Consider the following 18975-nt stretch of genomic DNA (forward strand, 5'->3'; position numbering starts at 1 on the left):
AATATTGGATTTAACTTCATGGAAATTTCGAATGCAGTAGCAGTGTCCCTCTTTCTCTGATGATTCTAGGTCATGGTATCTGCAGGAGTTCTACATGTGTACAGAGACTACTGGTGTGTGTGTGTGTGTGTGTGTGTGTGTGTGTGTATTAAGCTGTCTGGGTAGAGAACTAGGGACAGCATTGTATAGGTGGCTGATATGGTGCCATAGGCCACCTGATAGTGATGAGCCGCAGAAGTTGAATACATGAAACCCCCCCAATAGTCAGTTAGAACTGAAACGCCTCTTGGATGAGAGGTGAAATGGCTTCAAGAAACACAAGCAAGTCCAACAAACAACTCCTGAAGATAGTCTCTCTCTTTTTGTAACCACCCTGACCGAATAATACCTAAAAGTCGTTATTTAACACTGAAAATGTAATAATATGAATTGAATCTTTTCACCCTTCTCACCATCACCCAGCAAAAGAAAGTTACAAGTTGAGTGTTTATCAGTTTGTTTTGAGCGAGTTATGACATGTGCCAAGCTGCAATCTTTTTGAGCGCGTGACACTGTTTGCCTTGTCTTCATTCATCTGCTACCGTTTGAACAACCTAGTTCCCCAAAGGTGCAGAAAAACAAGATGCATAAAGTGACATAGGAACTATGATATCTCGCCCTTCAAAATAAATGCGTAAACGTGTCTTCAAAACGTGTGCAGTAGTGAACATAACAAAACCCGCATTTACATTAGTCATTAACAGAGGAAAACATCTAACAATGTAAGAAATATATTAAATGCATTAATTTGAGAACAGTTCTATGTTTTCCTAATCATCCACGTGTATAAATGCACTTTAGTCTTTATCGAAATATGACCCATCGCGCACCATGCACGTGTCTTTTATGTTGAAGGGGACCGTGTGTTGTGTGTGAGCTGGCACATCCGGCGCTGTGTTGTGTTAGTGCTGGTGAGTGCGGGGGGGAGGAGGGACAGACGCTCTCCTGCTGGTTCCCGTTACGATGCTAACACCCCCCGTCCTGCTGCTCGGCTCCGCTTCCTGTCGCCTCCGGAGCGAACCGAGGATCTCCGCGTCCGTGCCGCTGACAGTGAGTAGCACCGCCGTTCACACACGCCATTTCCAGGCACCGAACCCAGCAGCACACACAGCCGCCGGACCGGGTCGGACCTTTTGATATAAACACACCGGTGCAGTCCAGCGCTTCACTTTGCAAAACAACAACACGACCGAGGGGTCCGCGGTGGGGGTTTTGTTGTCAGCGGTGGGAAGACGAGCCCACTCGGTCACATCCAGTGCGTGGAGGTGGGTGGACGTGTTTACGCGGAGCTGATGTTGGGTCGAATCTGTGCTCGAGGCCTTGTGGGTGAATCCCTGTGTGGAGCGGCTCGGTGTCTGCTAGTGATTAGTGAGCGAGAGCTGCCCGGGGCTGCTAACAGGTCGCTGCTAAGCCTGCTCTCACTAAAGGCCGCTGCTAATAGTAGCTACTGTCAAGTCCAGTTCCAGTAAAAAAAAACAAAAAAAACAACAACACGGCTGAGGTGACACATGAAGATGAAGTGGAGCAGAACGCGAGAGCTGGGATCTGGCGAATAGCTTGTAAAGTACCGTTAGCCCGTTAGCAGCGAGAGGAGCTGTGCAGTGTCAGGTTAGCTTCACTTCATAAAAACCATATGTTCATGTGAGCCGGGTTATGGAAACATACAAAGTTATTCCCTCCCCCCCTTCTCTCTTTAAATCTGCTCCTTTCGTCAGCTGTTCCTCCCAAAATACCCTCACCTTAAAATACACCCTGCTGGCCACTGTGATGGAGACTGATACAAAGCACTGGCGGTGGGGGAGGACACCGAGGACAACTTTAGTTTAGCAACAGCAGCCATAAAAATATGATGGATGAATATGATTTAAAAAAGCAGTTGCTGTGCAGCTATCAAGTTTGAGGTGGACATTTTGAGGAACACGTGGAATTAATGCTTGTATTGTTATCTGACGTTCCCTGGAGATTCCTACATTCTTATCAAATTTGCTTTAAGTCAAATCAGGAATATTGTCCAGATCATTCATTTCTGCTCAAAACCATCATTCAAGCTTTTCTCTCCAGCCTTTTCTACACCAGTGCTTCTCAAAGTGTCCTTTATCTTTACTATAATTTCACCTATTGGTATCAAAATGACTATTTTCATCCAGAATTCCACACATGACATGGGGTCTGTGTGTTTTTTGTGTCAGTTGGAGGGTCCTTTACGTACAGAGTTTGAGCTCTAGATTACTGTAACTCATTATTTACAAGGCTCCGCCAGAAATCAACTTATTTAAACCTCAGCAGCTATAGGGTTCTTACAAGAACTCGAGAAAATGAGCACATCACACCCATTCTTGCCTCATTGCCCTGGTTACCTGTGGTTTTTAGAATTTGATTTTGCAGATGTTTTTCTTTGTTTTTAAAATACTGAATGGCCTTGTGCCACCCTGCCTAGCAGACCTCCCAGCCCTCAGGACTTGGCGATATGGCCCAAAATTATATCTAAATAAAAATGTCACTCGCTATTGATAATTATCACAATAAATGTCACATAGGTATTTCTTTCCAGTTTACAGACAGATATTTGCTCCTGAGTGAAGGTTGTGTTTCAACTTTTTAAAAATCGATCAATTACATATTATATCTCCTCACTGTTTACACAATGTAAGTATTATATCAACATATATTGGCCTTATTTCTTGGACTTTTGCTGTATTGCTAATGAATTATAATTATATTATGTATTTTTTAGTTTTAGTTTTATGTCTGTCACTTTGTAAACCTATGCTATTGAAATACAGTTTATAATTATTATTATAAAAGAGGATTTTTGAGGCAGATACTAGAAATAACTCTTATTTTGAAATGTAACACGATTGCTCCTCTTAATCAGTACAGCAGCTTCCATGTGAGTTGATATGACATTGGCACAGTATCACAAACTACAGATTGCTGTCCACTTAAAGGACAACAGTCACCATTGAAATGTGATGTCAGGCTAAATAACATGAAATGACAGTTTGATACTGGTTGTCAGGCTCATGGTCAGTCAGCTCTCAACAGATTAACGGAAAACAGTAGTGATACAGTTGCAGAGGTTGTTTTCCCTCCCAAGTTAGCGACACTGGAAACAAGTAGCAAACACAATATTGATATATTAGAAACTTTTTAAATTGATGAGGTGTTAATTAAAGCCAATAGTGTGTACGGATACAAATTATCATGTGAATGTGTGTCTGTGACCAGCCCGTGGAGGAAAAACCCAGAGGCAAAATATTCAAAATATTTAATATTTTATTACCTAATTTATGATTAATGCTTGATTCATTTCAGTAAAAATCTCTACAGTGTTTTGCCATAATTTACAGTCATGTTTCTCTCTCTGCTGCTTTCCTCCACGCACACACAAACACACACATAGACTGTACAGAGACAGGCTGACAACTCGTTATGTGCAATACATGTTTTAAATCCCCATAAAACCAAAGAGGGGCAGACATAGAAAGTCAGCCCAAAATACCAGTGTTTTTTTTTTTTAAATAGACACAATCTGCCAACAGATTATAGAAAAACTAAAAAAGAGAAGCAGAACAAATTTGTTTTACTATTATACTAAAAATTTATATTTAATTTAAAACATTATACTGTTAAAATGATAATTGTATTTATTTGTAAGTAGAAGAGATGCCAGTAGCTGCCAGAGCTCAGTATTTTATATTTATGTTAATGTTAATATTCACTAAAGTTAAGATTGTATAGCAAATATTCTATTCAAAGAATGTTGTTGGTTGATACCTCATTCTGTACTGACTTGGTCTAACTACCGACAGATGGTGGAAACTGTGATACAGGAATGATAGTGGTGGGAGCACTGGGGTGTCAGGTGTGACTGTGTGGCAGTGGCAAATGGTTAACTTGGCTCAAGGGTCAGGTAGGATGGCGCCTTGGCAGTATTTTACTTAGGGCCTCATGGAGGTCAGGACCGGATGTGGGCATTCAAGGACACACGGCTTTACTCACCCTCCAATGTGTGTTTCTAAATGAGACTAATGCAAATGTAGTGCAAAGCATTGAGTACAAGTGATGGTTAATAATAGTCCCTCTTAAACACCATAATTTCCATATCTAACTAAATTAGCCTAAGCCCTGTGTGTAATAATGCATATTTCACTTTTACAAATGCAGGGATATTTTATCAGGAGAAATTGGGAGGTGAACTGTTTCCCTGATTCGGGCCCCTCAGGCAGCTCCTCCTCTCAGACTGCGCAGATTTCTCTTTAAACAGAGTCATTTGATTGGTGGTGCTCACTGGGAATAGCATACAGCCTGAGAGGAAGTGCTGCTTGAGAGGCCTGCAGGGACAAGAAAGACCTTCAACCAAGGAATAATGTGTTTTTTTATGAATTTGAATGTACTGATGTCATGCAGATGGGTAAAATGTGCTAAGCCCTCCCTGTCCCAGAAAGTAGATTTACCACTTGTTGAGAAAAGCCTCTACATGAAGTTATACATGTAAATGAGATGATCCAATGACAACATTCTGGGTTCATACTTTTTTTACACATGAACTGTGAGGCAGAGTAAAGGTGCAACAGTTTTTTGTCACATATGCCACCTTTCTGTCAGGGTGCTGTGCCTCCTGCTTTAAGTGGATCATTAACAAGGTGCGAACGATCCCACTGCTGTGATGTTGCTCTGCCGATGCCTCTGTGGTGCATCAGTGAGACATTCAGCGGCCCTGTTCAGACCCGGTATTAACTTCAGTCCTGACAGATCCCATCACAAGTGGACAGTGTTTAGTTTGTCTGTTCACATCTGGCATTAAAATGTCTCCTGATTTGTTTTTCACAGATCTCTTGTTATATACTTAAGTCTTATTATTATTATTGCATAATAAGAAATCTGCCTTGTTTCCCTGAATTTTAGATGATATATAAAGATGATGATTAAAACTTGAAGGATAGAATAAGCTACCCACCAACCCATCTGAAGCTGAGTTTTGCTCTTTTTTGTCATGTTAAACACAAAATGTATTACCTAAAACATTTTAATTTCTTAATTTCACATAATCTTACCAATATCAGTCTGATAGAGCCAGGTGGAGTCTTTCCTCTTAGAGACCCTGTTCAGACCTGGTATTAACATCCGTCCTGAGTGATCCGATCACTCAAACCACATTCGGAGTTGGTCTGGGACCCACGCCGTGTATTTTTACGTTTCTCAGTGACCATATGATGATTTGTTTGTGGCCACCCCCACAATATCTTAACAGCAGAACTGCACAAGATTCATTCAGCCCCTCCTAACTCCTCTCTCTCTCTTAACCACTCGGATTGGCTCTCTCAAGACGGATGTTCATACCAGAGCCAAAGTCCTCCTGTGATTGTCGTGGGGGGGGGGGCAGCTATAACAGCAGGAGAGCTGCTACTATCTTCCCTGTCAAAATGAGCAGCGACTGCTAGAATCCTCACCACTGTCATCAGATTACATGTGTTTAGAAAAACACTGATATTTTGGGCAGACTTTTAGACATTTGGAGTCGATGTCTGTCCATCTTTGGTTTTAGAGGGATTTATAACACTTGTTGGAAAGCTTTTATTGCACTTAACATCATGAGTCGTCACCCTGTCTCAGTACAGTCTGTGTGTGTGGAGGAGCAAAGACAGTCTCTCGCACTCGCACTCGCACTCGCACTCGCAGTTCAACAGAAAGCAGAGGAGAGACACATGACTGTAATTGACAGTAAAACTGGAAACTCTGACTGAGCTAAAAGTGCAGTTGTCTTTTTTTATTGAAATAATCTTTGGTTTCATGGGGAGGGGTACCCATTGGGCAAGCTACTCCCAAGGCAGTAGTACGGGAAACACTGATAGTAATTTAGTCATAGACACCTAGAATAATGTTATATCTGTACAGTCAAACAAAGCCACACAGAGCACCGTGTTCTATGGGCCAGATGACTCCTGTGCATGTGCTGCTGTGTCATCAGGTTCAATGTCGATTTCCCTTCATATCCATTGGTCACATTCATGATGGTGAAGAGGAGACACATTAATAATCATGGCTCCTCTGAGCTTGATGCTCAGCAGCTTTAAATTTGCAATCTAAGGAACAAAAGACAGTTTCAACATTTTGCGTGCGTGTGTGTGCGCGCAGTTGTGTCTGCGTTAGAAGGAGAGAGAGCAGAGCCAGGATGGGCTGAGTGAATCAATGTGCCGCAAACAGCTTTATAGTAAGATTTTACCCATTTGGATAAAAAGTAGAAAATCAATATGAGTAGTACAGTGTTGATATTGTGGCAGTGGCCACAAATAAATCAGTGTATGGGAAACACTGAGAAGTGAAAGCATGTTTTTGCTTCCTTTTGAAAGTGTAGAGGGTCAGAGGATCAGCTGAGTTGGCGGTCCCTCAATGTGGTCTCATTGAGGATGTGAAAGCTTATCACTCAGACCATATTTGGAGGTGGTCTGGGACATGTGGCCACATTCTTTTACTGAATACTCACATGTATGTGTTCCTCTAACCCTTGACAGTGGGTGTGCCTGACGCTTGGTGCTTTCGCATTCGTCATAACGACAACAACTAATAACAATAAATCACACACCATAGCTAGCTTTGTGCTAATGTGCCATGCTCGCTGTCGAAGCGGTGCTGCACACAGTAATTAGACTCCACAACCAGAGGAACAAACCAGGTTCCCCAGCTGCCTCTGACTCCTCTCTCCAGGCTCATTTGATGACAGACAGGACCTGACTTTGCAGAAACATAATTTCATTTGATACCTCTGGCACTTGAGTTTTTGTTTAAACGTAATGAGATTGGCTGGTGCCTGAGCTACCACTTGAAAAGTTGAGTTCAGACCGCAACTCTAGAAGTGTTCAAGTTTCAGATCATTATGAAATTGTGGCGAGACTAATAAGAGGTGAGTCGCCACAGTCTAGGTAATGAATGGGAAACGCTGCTTTGGGTCTGTGTGGGTTAGAGTGCAGTTTAAGACACAGATTAAAAATTTGTGGCATGAATTTTTCATTTCATTGGGCCTTTATTGCTCTATTGATATTGCTATTACTGAATCTTCAAGCACCCATAGTTTGCCAGGCCTGCCATGTCTACACATGGGTGCTGAGTTATATCTGGACAGTTGGTGTTTGGGGGAGGGACTTGGTGAATCGCCAGTTGGCATCACAAATGTTTTCACCAAACAGCAAAGGTATAACAGGTGTGGCAGAGTCTCCTGACAGGATCTCTATTAGTAGTCCCAAAATCAGTCATACCAATGTTTTACAGTACAGGCTGAACATTTCAAGCTGCTACAGTCTGACATATCTCTACGTCTTAGGACTTCATTCTTATTTTGTGCTTTGATCATTTCCTACATACCAATAATGTGTAAAATACAACCATAGAAGTATTACTTACCCTTTTAATTGGTAAATAGATAGTTAACTAAGCTTTTTTTTATCATTACCTATCATTGCTGTGATATTATGCCTGTCAGTTAGCCAGCTAAGCGGCCAGCTGAAGCAGTGGGTCACTGTCCAACATCAGTGATGTCATTGGATCAACAGAATTACAGAAGGACATATGTTGGGCAACAGGTGATGTGGGAAGTCGATTTGATCCCACACTGCGGTCGGTGACATCTGAGGCTCAGTGTAGAGCTGTGAAACATTGTTGATAAGATGCAAGTGTAAATCCAGACCACCATCATGTAACGAGTGCAGACAAGTGCAGTCCACAGCTGAGATTACTTCATCAGTTCTGGTACCAGTAAGGATAGACCACTCTGATTTTAAGAGCAAGCAGAAAGCAGCTGTCTCCCATACACCTGTACAGAAACACACGCCCCCTCTGAGGACTCCGAGTCCTGGATTGTGTGCTAAATATAGCATGTTTTGAGATTAATATGAGGATGTTGGGAAGGTATCGTTGGCCATGGCATGGTGTCAAATACACACTAATACCTGCACACACACAATCATTTTGTGGCCGAACCCAGATAAAACCTCTGATGTTTTCCTGATGAAGAAAATTAAAATAGTTCAAAGTTGAACACCTATGAAAAGCATGGATGAACATTAGGCAGCATGACTGTGTTTGATTTGGGAAGATTGTGGTTAAAAGAGAAAAAATGTAGTTCTTAGTTTAATTATAGCTGCATATTTCATGTGGCAGTGTCCTTCTGCTATCTGTGTGTCAGCATTTTCAAAATCCCCCTTCTCCACGGGCAACAATAGTACATGCCAGTGACATTGACTTGACCAATTTACAATTCTGTTCCACGTTCTGTGAAGGTCACTTTCTGCAAAAGCCACATACAGTTAGCAAACCACCTTAAGTATAATCAGGCTTCACCTCCAGTGCACAGATTATCAATTTAAACTGCAGGCAGATTTCTAAACCTGTGGCCTCAGGGCTCCGCACCTCTGTACGCTCGGTATGATCCAGTGAAAGGTAATCGTTGTGTGTCTCTGCTGGATTACCACATGCCAAGCACTTAGCCCCTACCCATAGGCACATTTTGAATAGGACTTACAGTGGTGTAATTCCATTTTAGAACTAAGTGTTAGTAACTAATACTTTGTCTGTCCTTTCTCTGTAGGTGACCACTGTGATGTAGCTATGCATGTTCCTGGGTGGATTTTGACTCTAACCTTTACCTGGTGACAGAACCTTGGACTTTTCATTTCTGTCGCCCCCTGACTGTTACAGTCCCTGCACACCCTATAGCACAGTCAGTCATGCTGGATGCTGCAGAGTAACAAGTAGCACTGGGCGGGACAACTCCAGTTTTTCTGAGCTCCCATCAGATGTTTTGCCGTGTTTGTGTAAGAATGAGAAACTGAGTGGGGAAGAAAACGAAAAGCAAGTGAGACTGAAGGGGCCGTAGTTCTTGTGGTGGTGGTGACAGAAAAGTAGAGCCACCCTGTCAGTAGGTTGGCGGCACGTGAGACAGCCAGGCCCTGAGGATGACCAGCCTATTCAGACGCAGCAGCAGCAATGGAGGCTCTAGGAGCAACGGAAGTGGGGGCGGGGGCGGCAGCGGACAGGGTCAGCTCAACAACAGCAGACCCAACCGGCAGGTCCGACGCCTGGAGTTCAACCAGGCCATGGAGGACTTCAAGACCATGTTCCCCACTATGGACTATGAGGTGATTGAGTGCGTGCTGCGCTCCAACAACGGCGCTGTGGACGCCACCATCGACCAGCTGCTCCAGATGAGCATTGACGGACAGGGCTCAGATGACAGTTCAGATTCAGATGACAGTATCCCACCAGAGGTCAGTGAAAAAGGAGCAAGGGCACCAACACCAGTTAGGTATCCAAAGCGAGCCCAGCCTGATGGGCTTTCATTATCAACAACGTTGATACTTCTTCTTTTGTTTCATTGATTACAATTAGGGTCAATTGGGGATGCAAAGTTCATGACGATGCAGAAAATGAACATTTGAAATACTTGCACACAACAGACTATTTATTCCCATCTTTTTCCCCCAAAATATTTTTTGAATAATAGTTGAAACCACAAATGTGTATTTAGTCATTTCAAATTTTGATTGGTGCCCCACAGTGACAAAAATCCACATGCACAGAGAAGGCTAAATGTGGCATGTTACATTTCCCTCTGGTCTAAACTGACTCTAGTTTGAGGGTAAAGGGTAAAACATTTTAAGGGAACAAAGCTCATATTGTGTTTGTTTCTAGATTCTGGAGCGAACACTAGAACCTGATAGTTCTGATGAGGAACCGCCTCCAGTCTACTCTCCACCAACGTATGACATGCACATTTATGACAGGAAATATCCAGAGACCCCACCAACACCCCCACCAAGGTGAGTAAGGGACTGGACACATCCTCAGAAGAAGCTGAAGCCTTGATATTGTAATTATCAGATTAGGAGCTACTTTAGAAACCTGCTTTGTAGGTGGGTAAAGGTTAATGTGCTCTACTGGTGTAGTTTTACATACTTTAGACACTTTAGACTTTAAACCCTTACTTGATTCTAGAAGAGATTAATTGACGGATGATTCAAAATGAACACATTTCTTTCATATCAGAGTTGCGTCTCTGCATTGTTCAATATTGTTGGTATTAGAAAAACCTTTCAGTATGTAGCCACACTGATCACTGTTCATTTGAACTCAGTGCATTCTATTACATGATTCATTTATTCATGACAATGTAGACAACACACTTATCTGATAATCAACGCTTGACATCACAACATCAGCGTGATCCCAGTGAAAATGCTAACACGCTGAAATGAATTAAATTAGCATTAAAGAAAAAGGTTCAACCGAGGCTGAGGGGAACATCGTTAGTTTTGCATGTATTCGTCATTAAATATGAGACCATGTGACTGTCTGACCTGATGATGGTGCTAGGTGAAATGTCAGGGAATCAATCCATCTACGAACAGGAGTTTACGATTCTTTTTGTGTCTCTGGTGTCACTCTGGTCTGTAAATAATAGTAGTGAGCCTAAAGCTGTTGGTAGAATTACTATTCTGTTCTGTGACTCTTAGATTTGAAGCCCAGCCACCTCCCGGTCACCAGCAGGTCAGAAGCTACCGGAACTGGAACCCTCCTATGCTCGGAAACCTCCCGGATGATTTTCTACGTATTTTGCCGCAGCAGCTGAACAGTATAAAGGTAAAAACTGTTAGCATACAGATTTTAAATTGGTTTCTTTCTTTTCATCAAAAATGACGTTTGTGTGTTTATCAGTGTGGCATCAAACAGTGATGTAGAAACATAGTGATGAGCGCTGCATAAAGATTTAAAACAGTCATGGCCTATTTAATCATATATGAAATAAACCTATTAAATGACTGAGCTTGACTGGAGTGTACATGAGTAACAGACTGTAATATTTCTGTTCTCCTCCAGGCCCAGGCCTCTATGAATAGGTAAAGTCGTGTTCTGTTGAGCAGCCTGGCTGTCAGTTTGCCTGATGGTTTATGCCTATATGACCTGCTTCATTACTGCTCCTCATTTCCTCTGGTGCAGTGTCTTCTAAAAGTTTCGCTAAGATCTCTGTTTTGCTGCAGGACTCAATGGTTTCAGTGTTATGTCTATTATTCACTGATCAATCCAACAGCCTCAGTTCTTTGTGTCATTGGTTGAAGCTTTCCTGAGATTCTGCTTCATGTTGACATGCATCACATCATTTCTGCAGATTGATCAGCTGCACATTCATGTTGACAATCTCCCGTTCTACCACATCACAAAGGTTCTATTGGATTCACTTCTGTTGACTGAGGAGGTCACTGAAGTTCACTGAACTCACTGTCACCAGTTTGAGACTTTTACTGTGAGGCAAGAATCATTATCCTGCTGGAAGTATCCATTAGAAGATGATAAACTGTAGCCATAAAGAGATGAACATGGTCAGCAACAATCCCCAGCTAAACTGTGACATTCAACTGATGATTGATTGATATTAAGTGAGTCAAGAAAACATTCCTCACAGCATCACACCACCAAGGCAGGTTGGCTCCATGGATTTATGCTGTTGACTCCAGATTGTGACTCAGCAGAAATCCACATTCATCCGACCAGGCTACGTTTTTCAGTCGTCAACTGTCCATCGCAACTGTTTGCCTGTGTGTCCAGTCTGAACTCTATGATCCTGACTTAACACACACAAATTAGATGGATATTCATCATCTCATCTAACTCTCAGAGAGAAAGGGAATAGTTGGTATATTCCAAAATGTTGAGCAATCCCCATAGAGCACTAAGAGTAGTAGTAGTAGTAGTAGTAGTAGTAGTAGTCCAGTTTGTATGCCACTCATGTTTATAAATGAGTATCACCAGGGTTAGTTAAAGTAAACTGCTGTTGGTGAATGGCAGTAGAAGATTGTTAGTATAGTGTTGACAGCAGCAGTAGCACAGGCCGCTGTATTTCAAGATGCCAGAGATTATACTGAACAACCTCGTCAAGTGATCTCTCATCTAAGCACATGAATAGATTTTTATTACCAATGACCTATGCTGTCTTGATTCCAGCAGAGCTCTCAGAGCAGTGCATCCCAGCCTTCATCGTCAACCTCCTCAGTTTCTCCAATAAGCCAGTGGACAGCCCAGTCTAGCTCTCGATCCGGAGCTGCAGGGACCACTGGAGGTGCAGGAGTGACAACGGGCGGCTCCGAGCAAGACAAGAAACTGAAGCAGTACCTGGAAGACGAGCGTATCGCCCTCTTCCTCCAGAACGAGGAGTTTATGAAAGAGCTGCAGCGCAACCGCGAGTTCCTCATCGCCTTGGAGAGAGGTATGACCGTGACTCATTCCACAGAGGAATCCTGCTCATAGTATTGTTTGGGTGTCACTGGAAATGATGCGGAGAATATAAAAACATACACATTTGATGTTGTGAATCCAATTTGGTGCAGATCCTAATAAAAAACCTGGATCGAGTGAATTTAAATGTGGTTTCATAAGGTGACTGTTGGGTCTTGGCGGAAGTATGCACTCCACTGAGTGCCAATCTAGTTTAAACTGAAAAATCCAGACGATAAAAACAAATATGTGCCATTCACAATTGAATTCCTTCATGTTAAGCAGTATTCATAGTTTTGGTTTCTTGCTGCTGCTGTTTGTTGTGTTATTTCTGCATTTGTCTGCACTCATCTTAAGATCCAACGCAGTCTCACTCCCAAGTCATAACATTCAGACTGAACCCTAAAGATTTAAGAAAATTAATAATAATAAACAGATATTTAACATAACATGTTATAATACTACAGAGTGTTAATTTGCATATTAGCACCAGTGATAAGTACTGCCATCCTTCTACTAAAGTAAACGTACCAAAAATGACTGCTGCAAGAAAAGTAAAAGTATGTAAGTATTATTATCATGAAAATGTAGTTTGGTATTGAGAGTAAAAGTACTCAATGCAGATAAATGTCCCATGTGATATATCTTCGTAGATTATTACTCAAACATCGATCTAATAAAGCTGGATTTTACTGTTTTGTACGCAACTGCAGCTAATAATTAGTTTCATTATCGATTAATCTGCTGATTATTTTCTCCATGAATCGATCAATTGATTGGTCTGTTGGTAAGAATTCAGAGAATGCTGTCACAGGTCATTATCTCTGCTGTGTGTGTTGACATGCTGTTGAATATGTACAGTGAGATTTTCCATTCAGTTCAATACCAGTAAAAATCAGATGGTATGATAACCATTGATTTTATACCATGGTACAGCATGAATCAGATTTACTGCTGCAGCCCTACACTGAAGGGGTACGCAGTGTATATGATGAAATGGGAGTGAACGTGTTGTGTGATCAAGGCACTTGCTTCCATTGTTTGAGTAGACTAAACTTAAAGCTCCAGTTGTTCCTTAATTATGTATTTTTTTTATAATAAAGGACGAACTTCTGAGTTCTAAGTTCCTAAATGTCATTATTCACGTACAATAAAAAAAAGGACAATTATGAGATGAAAGTTCAACTCTGACTTTATTCTCTGCAAATAAATGTCTCCTAGCTCAGATTTGAAAAATTGAGTTAAAGCTCAAGACATTTATTTGTCCACAGGCCCGTCGTCTTGTATGGATCTTTCGTCTTCCAAAGATCTTTAGTGTCTTTTATCAACGGGCCTTGTTCTTCACATGGTGATGAACCAAATATTTTGCTCCTAACTGATTTAACACCATTTTTGAGGAAAGACAGTTTACAGTGAAATGTTGTAAGCAGCACAAATACAATCAATTAATACTTCAGAAATTTAGGCCTTGTTAAGACCAGCTTTTTAATACCAGATTGGTGATTGGTCAAAAGGTTTGTTGCGGCTGCTCTGGTGCAACAAAGCTTTAAACTGTTTCCCCTCCTCATCAGATACTCGTCAAGATGAATTGATGTGGTGGTTTAGACGTTTTGGGAATTTCTATCATTCTACCTGAAATCATCACATCTTGTTCGTCACGTCTTCCTCACATCAACAACATCTGCTCTCTGTTTTTAGATCGCTTGAAGTATGAATCAAAGAAATCAAAGTCCAGTCATTCATCTAGCATGGAGAGTTCCACAGGTAGATATCACTCATCAGGCTTCTTCTGCCAAAGCTATTTGCGATATTTCTGCTCTCTGACTTCTACTGAGCACTGGTCTGTGTGTGTGTGTGTGTGTGTGTGTGTGTGTCTCACTGTGCTATTTGTTGATGCTGGAATCACACTATAAATACTAAATATATGTGTGCGTGCAGGAGAACAGTACTCTGCAGCTTCCATGGAGGCCATCTCAGATGACGCTCTCTTCAGAGACAAACTCAAACTCATGGGCAAATGTAAGTCTCACGATTGACAGTAATACTATTATTAGTAGTATTCCACAAAGCGCTGCATTAACCTTTTAAGGTAGATGTGTAACTGTAAACAAAGTATATTTCGGTATGTACCAGTTTTTGGAATCACAGCTTGGTAAATTTTTGGTGCAGCAGAGAACACATGATTTTTCATTTTATTAACAGTCGACAAAGGCCATAATCCTTACTGTTACAGATAAGATACAAACATCCAAATGGTCATGGTCATTGTCTGGTGCAGTTAATTACCTAAAATTCTTTTTCACCTCCAGCAACGAGAAAGAAGCTGTTTGAAATTGCCAGGACGTTCTCAGAGAAGACAAAGAGGAGAAAGTCAAAAAGAAGGCTTCTGAAGCACCATTCGTATCCTTTGGTCAAAACTTGCTCTCATTATCTGGAGAATTTAAAATTTTTAATTATAAAGTCGAATCGTATTTACTTACAACAATCAAATGCCCCTTAAAGAGAAGGAAATGATTTAATTCTGCTTTAAAGGTTCAGTGTGTAGAATTTAGTGACATCTAGTGGTGAAGTGTCATGTTGCAGCTGAATGCCCTTCACCCCACCCTCAAAAGGTGTTTAGATTGTCCAGTTTGGGCTACTGTAGAAAACATGGCGGCCTCCGTAGAGAGGACCCGCTCCTGATCTAAATATAAAGTATTTAAATACAAATGGGCCATTCTAGGGTAACGAAAACTATTCAATTACAATTTAAGCACTTGTGAAACATCACTAGGATTATTTTATATAAAATGTCTGCCACTGGATCCCTTTCACCTAAATCTTACACACTGGACCTTTTTAATAACAACAATTCATTCAGCAGTAACATCTGACTTTGTAAATTCTTGTCCTCAATGACAGCTAACAAGTGAAATTCCATTATATACAAAGAGCAAACACCAGTCATGGATCAGCCTCTATAACTTATCTGTTTGTCCACATCGCTGAGACCTTGGTGTTCTTAACTAAGCTCCTGTCAGACTGGGCACAGCCAACTCTACAGCCAATCTCCTGGACAATGTGGAGGGAAACCCCTGTGGTAAGAAGCGACGTCACACCCCCTGCATCGCGTTTTCCTTCTATACATCCCTAACCAGCTAGCTACGCTTCAATTCTAATACATAAGATTTTAACTTAAGTTCAACTGCTTGACGTTAAATGAGAAGCACTCAAAGCAAGAGAGAGCAAATGGAGCATAAAACATTACAAAGTATTCAAGATGACATATTTTCCACCTGTTTTCCCCCGATGTTCATGTTTACCTGCTGTTGTGAATATCTTCAACGAATCTAAATTAACATTTGTTGAAGGTGATCTTCTAATTCAGTGTTTGTGTTTGTGTCCAGAGGAGGATGGTCAGCCGAGGAAGGCAAACACTCAGGAAGAGACTGAACAACGTAATGAGCCAATATCATGGTAAGATGCTCCTCGAGGGTTCCTCAATACAGATATTCATATACTGATACAACTCACCATCTCACCCAACACCACACAGATATTATACAAACTGTTCTAAAGTCAACAGAGTTCACAGTTTGGTTTCATCACAAATCTGTTTAGAAAATGATTTAAAAAAGCTGTTGATCAGATGTAATTTTTTATCATCAGACTTGGTTGTTTTTCTTCAGTATCAGAGTAATTAATGTGATTGTCATGTGAGTGTAATAGAATAACAGAATGACTATCACAATGCAGCTGTACCAAAACGTAAGGAAATGTGCCGTAGAGTACAGAGACACAGAGGAGTTAAAAGTTCAATACATATATTATTCATAATATATTGAGTTTTATATATATTAATCAATATCATCAATAGTTTTCAGTTGGAGTAGTTGAGCTGGTCCACATGGTGATCTGCAGGTGCTACAACTTTACACACAGGAAAGCGTCATTGCCTAAAAAGTTAATGCTTAATGGGCTTTTCATATTGGTTCAGATAAAGTTAAACTTTACCTAACAGCATGCAACATCCCTTTTAAAAAAAGAAAAGAAATATACAGTAGGGCCCATGATCTTTTATGGGCTATTCATTAATACCTTTATCATAGGCACCAACTTTATATTTATTTGGGTGTAGTGAAAAGTGAAAGTGAATACTCCTGAGAACCAGGAGAATTTATCTGTGGTATTAACATCACACAGGTATCAGTTTATGAAGGGTTATAAATGACATAAGTATGTTTGTATGTAATGAACAAACAAATAAATATATAATTAAATAAATGAAGAGATATAAATCTAGAAAAAAATGTAGAAAAACAGAATATATTACATATATACTATAATACTTGTTTATTTATTGATACTTCATACGTAATATCTTTCATAACAAATAGGGACAAAAAAAATTGGGATTGCGTATGTGTCCGTGTCATGGTTTTGTTGTGAACAATCACATTTTTGTAGCTTTGTTAAAAAAGACAAAAGTCACCACACAATCCCTGTGTTGTCTGTCAGTCCCAGTTGTATTCATCCCGACTCTGCTCTGCCTTTCAGATCCTCCCGTGCTGCACCATGTCAGGGTTACCATGGAGAAAGCAACATGACCCATGGGTGGTGGCCTGGCAGCTCTTCCAGTCTCCACCTGCCCACCCCCACCCCCACCCAGACCAGCCAATACAAGGCTCAGCAATGAGTTGAGCCCCCTTCCCTTCCTTTTCCCAGGGAGCAGAAATGGGCTGTTCCCAGCACTGGGCTGACTGTCTATAAACGTCTTATCTTATCTGTATTATAACACTTTGTTGATATATAGTTTAAATGTAAAGGAAAAAGCATTAGTCCTCACCAGTATTTGTTAACGGCTTCCTTTAGTTCCTTGAGAGGAAACACACACCTTGTGAACCTTTGTTACTTCTCCTGTTGTGTTCAGTAGCAGAATATATGTCTGTGACCGGGGTCCCTCAGGCTGGGCATTTCAAATCCAAAGTGTGAACATTCCCCTTTATATACACTCAACCATGTAGAGCTCTTTTTTACCATGTTTTCTTATCCAGATTGTGATATTTTGCTGTTTCTCAACGTCAGGGGTTATGTAACTGAAATTCTTTACTGTCAGAATATTGTGGCCGCTCGTGATGTAGCTCACCCGATGTCAACACTCGTCCATGGCCATGATCACGGTTAAAAGACGGTGCTCCTTTTAAAGAAAGACTGGTTTGGTTTGTTTGTCAAAGTGCAGACCAGTCTATTGTAGCAGCACAGGTAAAAGCTGTGATGAGATATGTGGTAAGAACATTAAACATGGGTGGCAGCCCTGGGTGTCACGCTTTCAAATGGCAAACAGCATGACACTTTAAAACCAGCAAACAAGCTGGTGTCGTTTGTACCGAGAGAGGTATTCTAAATGTCAGAGTCAGCCCAGCCGATGTCGTCAGAGTGGGTGTCACATCCCTACACAACAACAACACAACTTTAATGACAGTAAAACTGAGCATGTCTGGTTTAATGGCAGAAAAGCAGAAGGGACAAATTAGAAATGTTTACCAGAAGCCAGTGTCTGATGAGTTTACAGGACAGGAACAACAGTGAGGATTCTCAGTCACTGCACCAGTGACCCCTGCTGGTCGGTTTGGGTGCCATCACCCCTACACGGCCCATGGTGACCCCTGTCTCTTGTAGCTTAGCAGAAACAGCGATCCACATAAAAAGTTTGAAAATAATAGCAAAAAAAAAAAAATCCAATGCTGAGCAAATGCTGACGAGTGGCTACCAGATGTCAACATCTACCTCCTCCTACCCATAAGCCCTTGTATTTTCAGGGTCCTGCCCTGTTGGTTTGCTTAATGTTTTCTCTCATGCCACCTCCAGAGGAACTTTGCTGATAATCTACCAAGTTTCCACAACTCTTACGTTAAATAGTTTTTGCAAGAAGTTGAGGAAATCCAAGTTATCATTCTGAGCTCTTTGCTGTATCTCAGGTCGTCCCTGTCCTCTCCCAGCAAGTCACGTCAGAGAATTGGGATGGTCACATGTGTGTTTGGGAGGATGACACTGAAGTTGGAGACTGAAGTTGGGCAAAATGAAAACAAAAAAAATTGCTTTTGAGGTTTTCATCCTCACCGTTCTGCTGTGCATTTCATTTGTATGTGTAGATGTGAAACTAGCATGGTTTAGAGAAGTAGTACCAGACTGATGTAGCCTGTGTGAACAGAGGATGCCGGGAGAGGAACACTAAGCTTAAATGTGTGTAGTAGAATTGCATTGCAAAGATTTCTTGGGAAACTGTTTGGATTTCAGATATAGACAAATTAGAGGAATTAACTTTCTCCCTTTTGTACATAAAACTTTTTTTTCTCATCACTTTTGGATTATTATTCTCAGTTATGTGAACGTTCTCTTTCCCCTTTGATTAAAAGTATTTAACAAACTATTTGCTGATTCAGTGATGAGCAAAGTTTGAATGTTGGGCAGTGTTTTTATGTAAGGAACCAGTCAATGGACCATTTCAGTGTAAATGCATGTTTTAGACCATTTACTGTAAGCTCCATTTATGAATACTTTTATATGAACCGCGGATCATGATGATGTGAAAATGTGGGAACCACTGGACCAATCACCTACTCTGCAGTGCAGTTATTGTTTCTTTGGAGCAACAGGCCGCTCTGATAAAACACTTCCTGTGGAGCACCAAAT

The 18975-nt window shown here is 41.1% G+C and overlaps 1 protein-coding gene across 2 annotated transcripts; it reads left to right on the forward strand.

Annotated features, from left to right (window-relative positions):
* Positions 1–938: 938 nt before the first annotated feature.
* On the forward strand, positions 939–18712 carry cuedc1b (CUE domain containing 1b). Of its 2 annotated transcripts, none has more exons than XM_035154228.2 (11): positions 939–1089; positions 8624–9302; positions 9727–9854; positions 10548–10674; positions 12034–12295; positions 14002–14067; positions 14242–14322; positions 14613–14703; positions 15324–15382; positions 15690–15759; positions 16840–18712. In XM_035154228.2, coding segments are annotated over exons 2-11 (1197 nt in total). In that variant the 5' UTR covers positions 939–1089; positions 8624–8990; the 3' UTR covers positions 16841–18712. The 2 variants fall into 2 exon arrangements, with proteins under 2 accessions (XP_035010119.2, XP_047195538.1); XM_047339582.1 differs by having other exon boundaries at positions 12037–12295.
* The last annotated feature ends 263 nt before the right edge of the window (positions 18713–18975 follow it).

The sequence above is a fragment of the Hippoglossus stenolepis genome, chromosome 4 (genome assembly GCF_022539355.2).
Source record: "Hippoglossus stenolepis isolate QCI-W04-F060 chromosome 4, HSTE1.2, whole genome shotgun sequence".
Taxonomy (NCBI): domain Eukaryota; kingdom Metazoa; phylum Chordata; class Actinopteri; order Pleuronectiformes; family Pleuronectidae; genus Hippoglossus; species Hippoglossus stenolepis.

What these genes read in the sequence shown, in the direction of transcription:
- cuedc1b (XM_035154228.2), top strand. Translation starts at nt 8,991, where the DNA reads ATGACCAGCCTATTCAGACGCAGCAGCAGCAATGGAGGCTCTAGGAGC. An exon ending in ATGACAGTATCCCACCAGAG is followed by an intron (nt 9,303 to 9,726) that starts GTCAGTGAAAAA and finishes GTTTGTTTCTAG; the next exon opens with ATTCTGGAGCGAACACTAGA. An exon ending in CCTCATCGCCTTGGAGAGAG is followed by an intron (nt 12,296 to 14,001) that starts GTATGACCGTGA and finishes CTCTGTTTTTAG; the next exon opens with ATCGCTTGAAGTATGAATCA.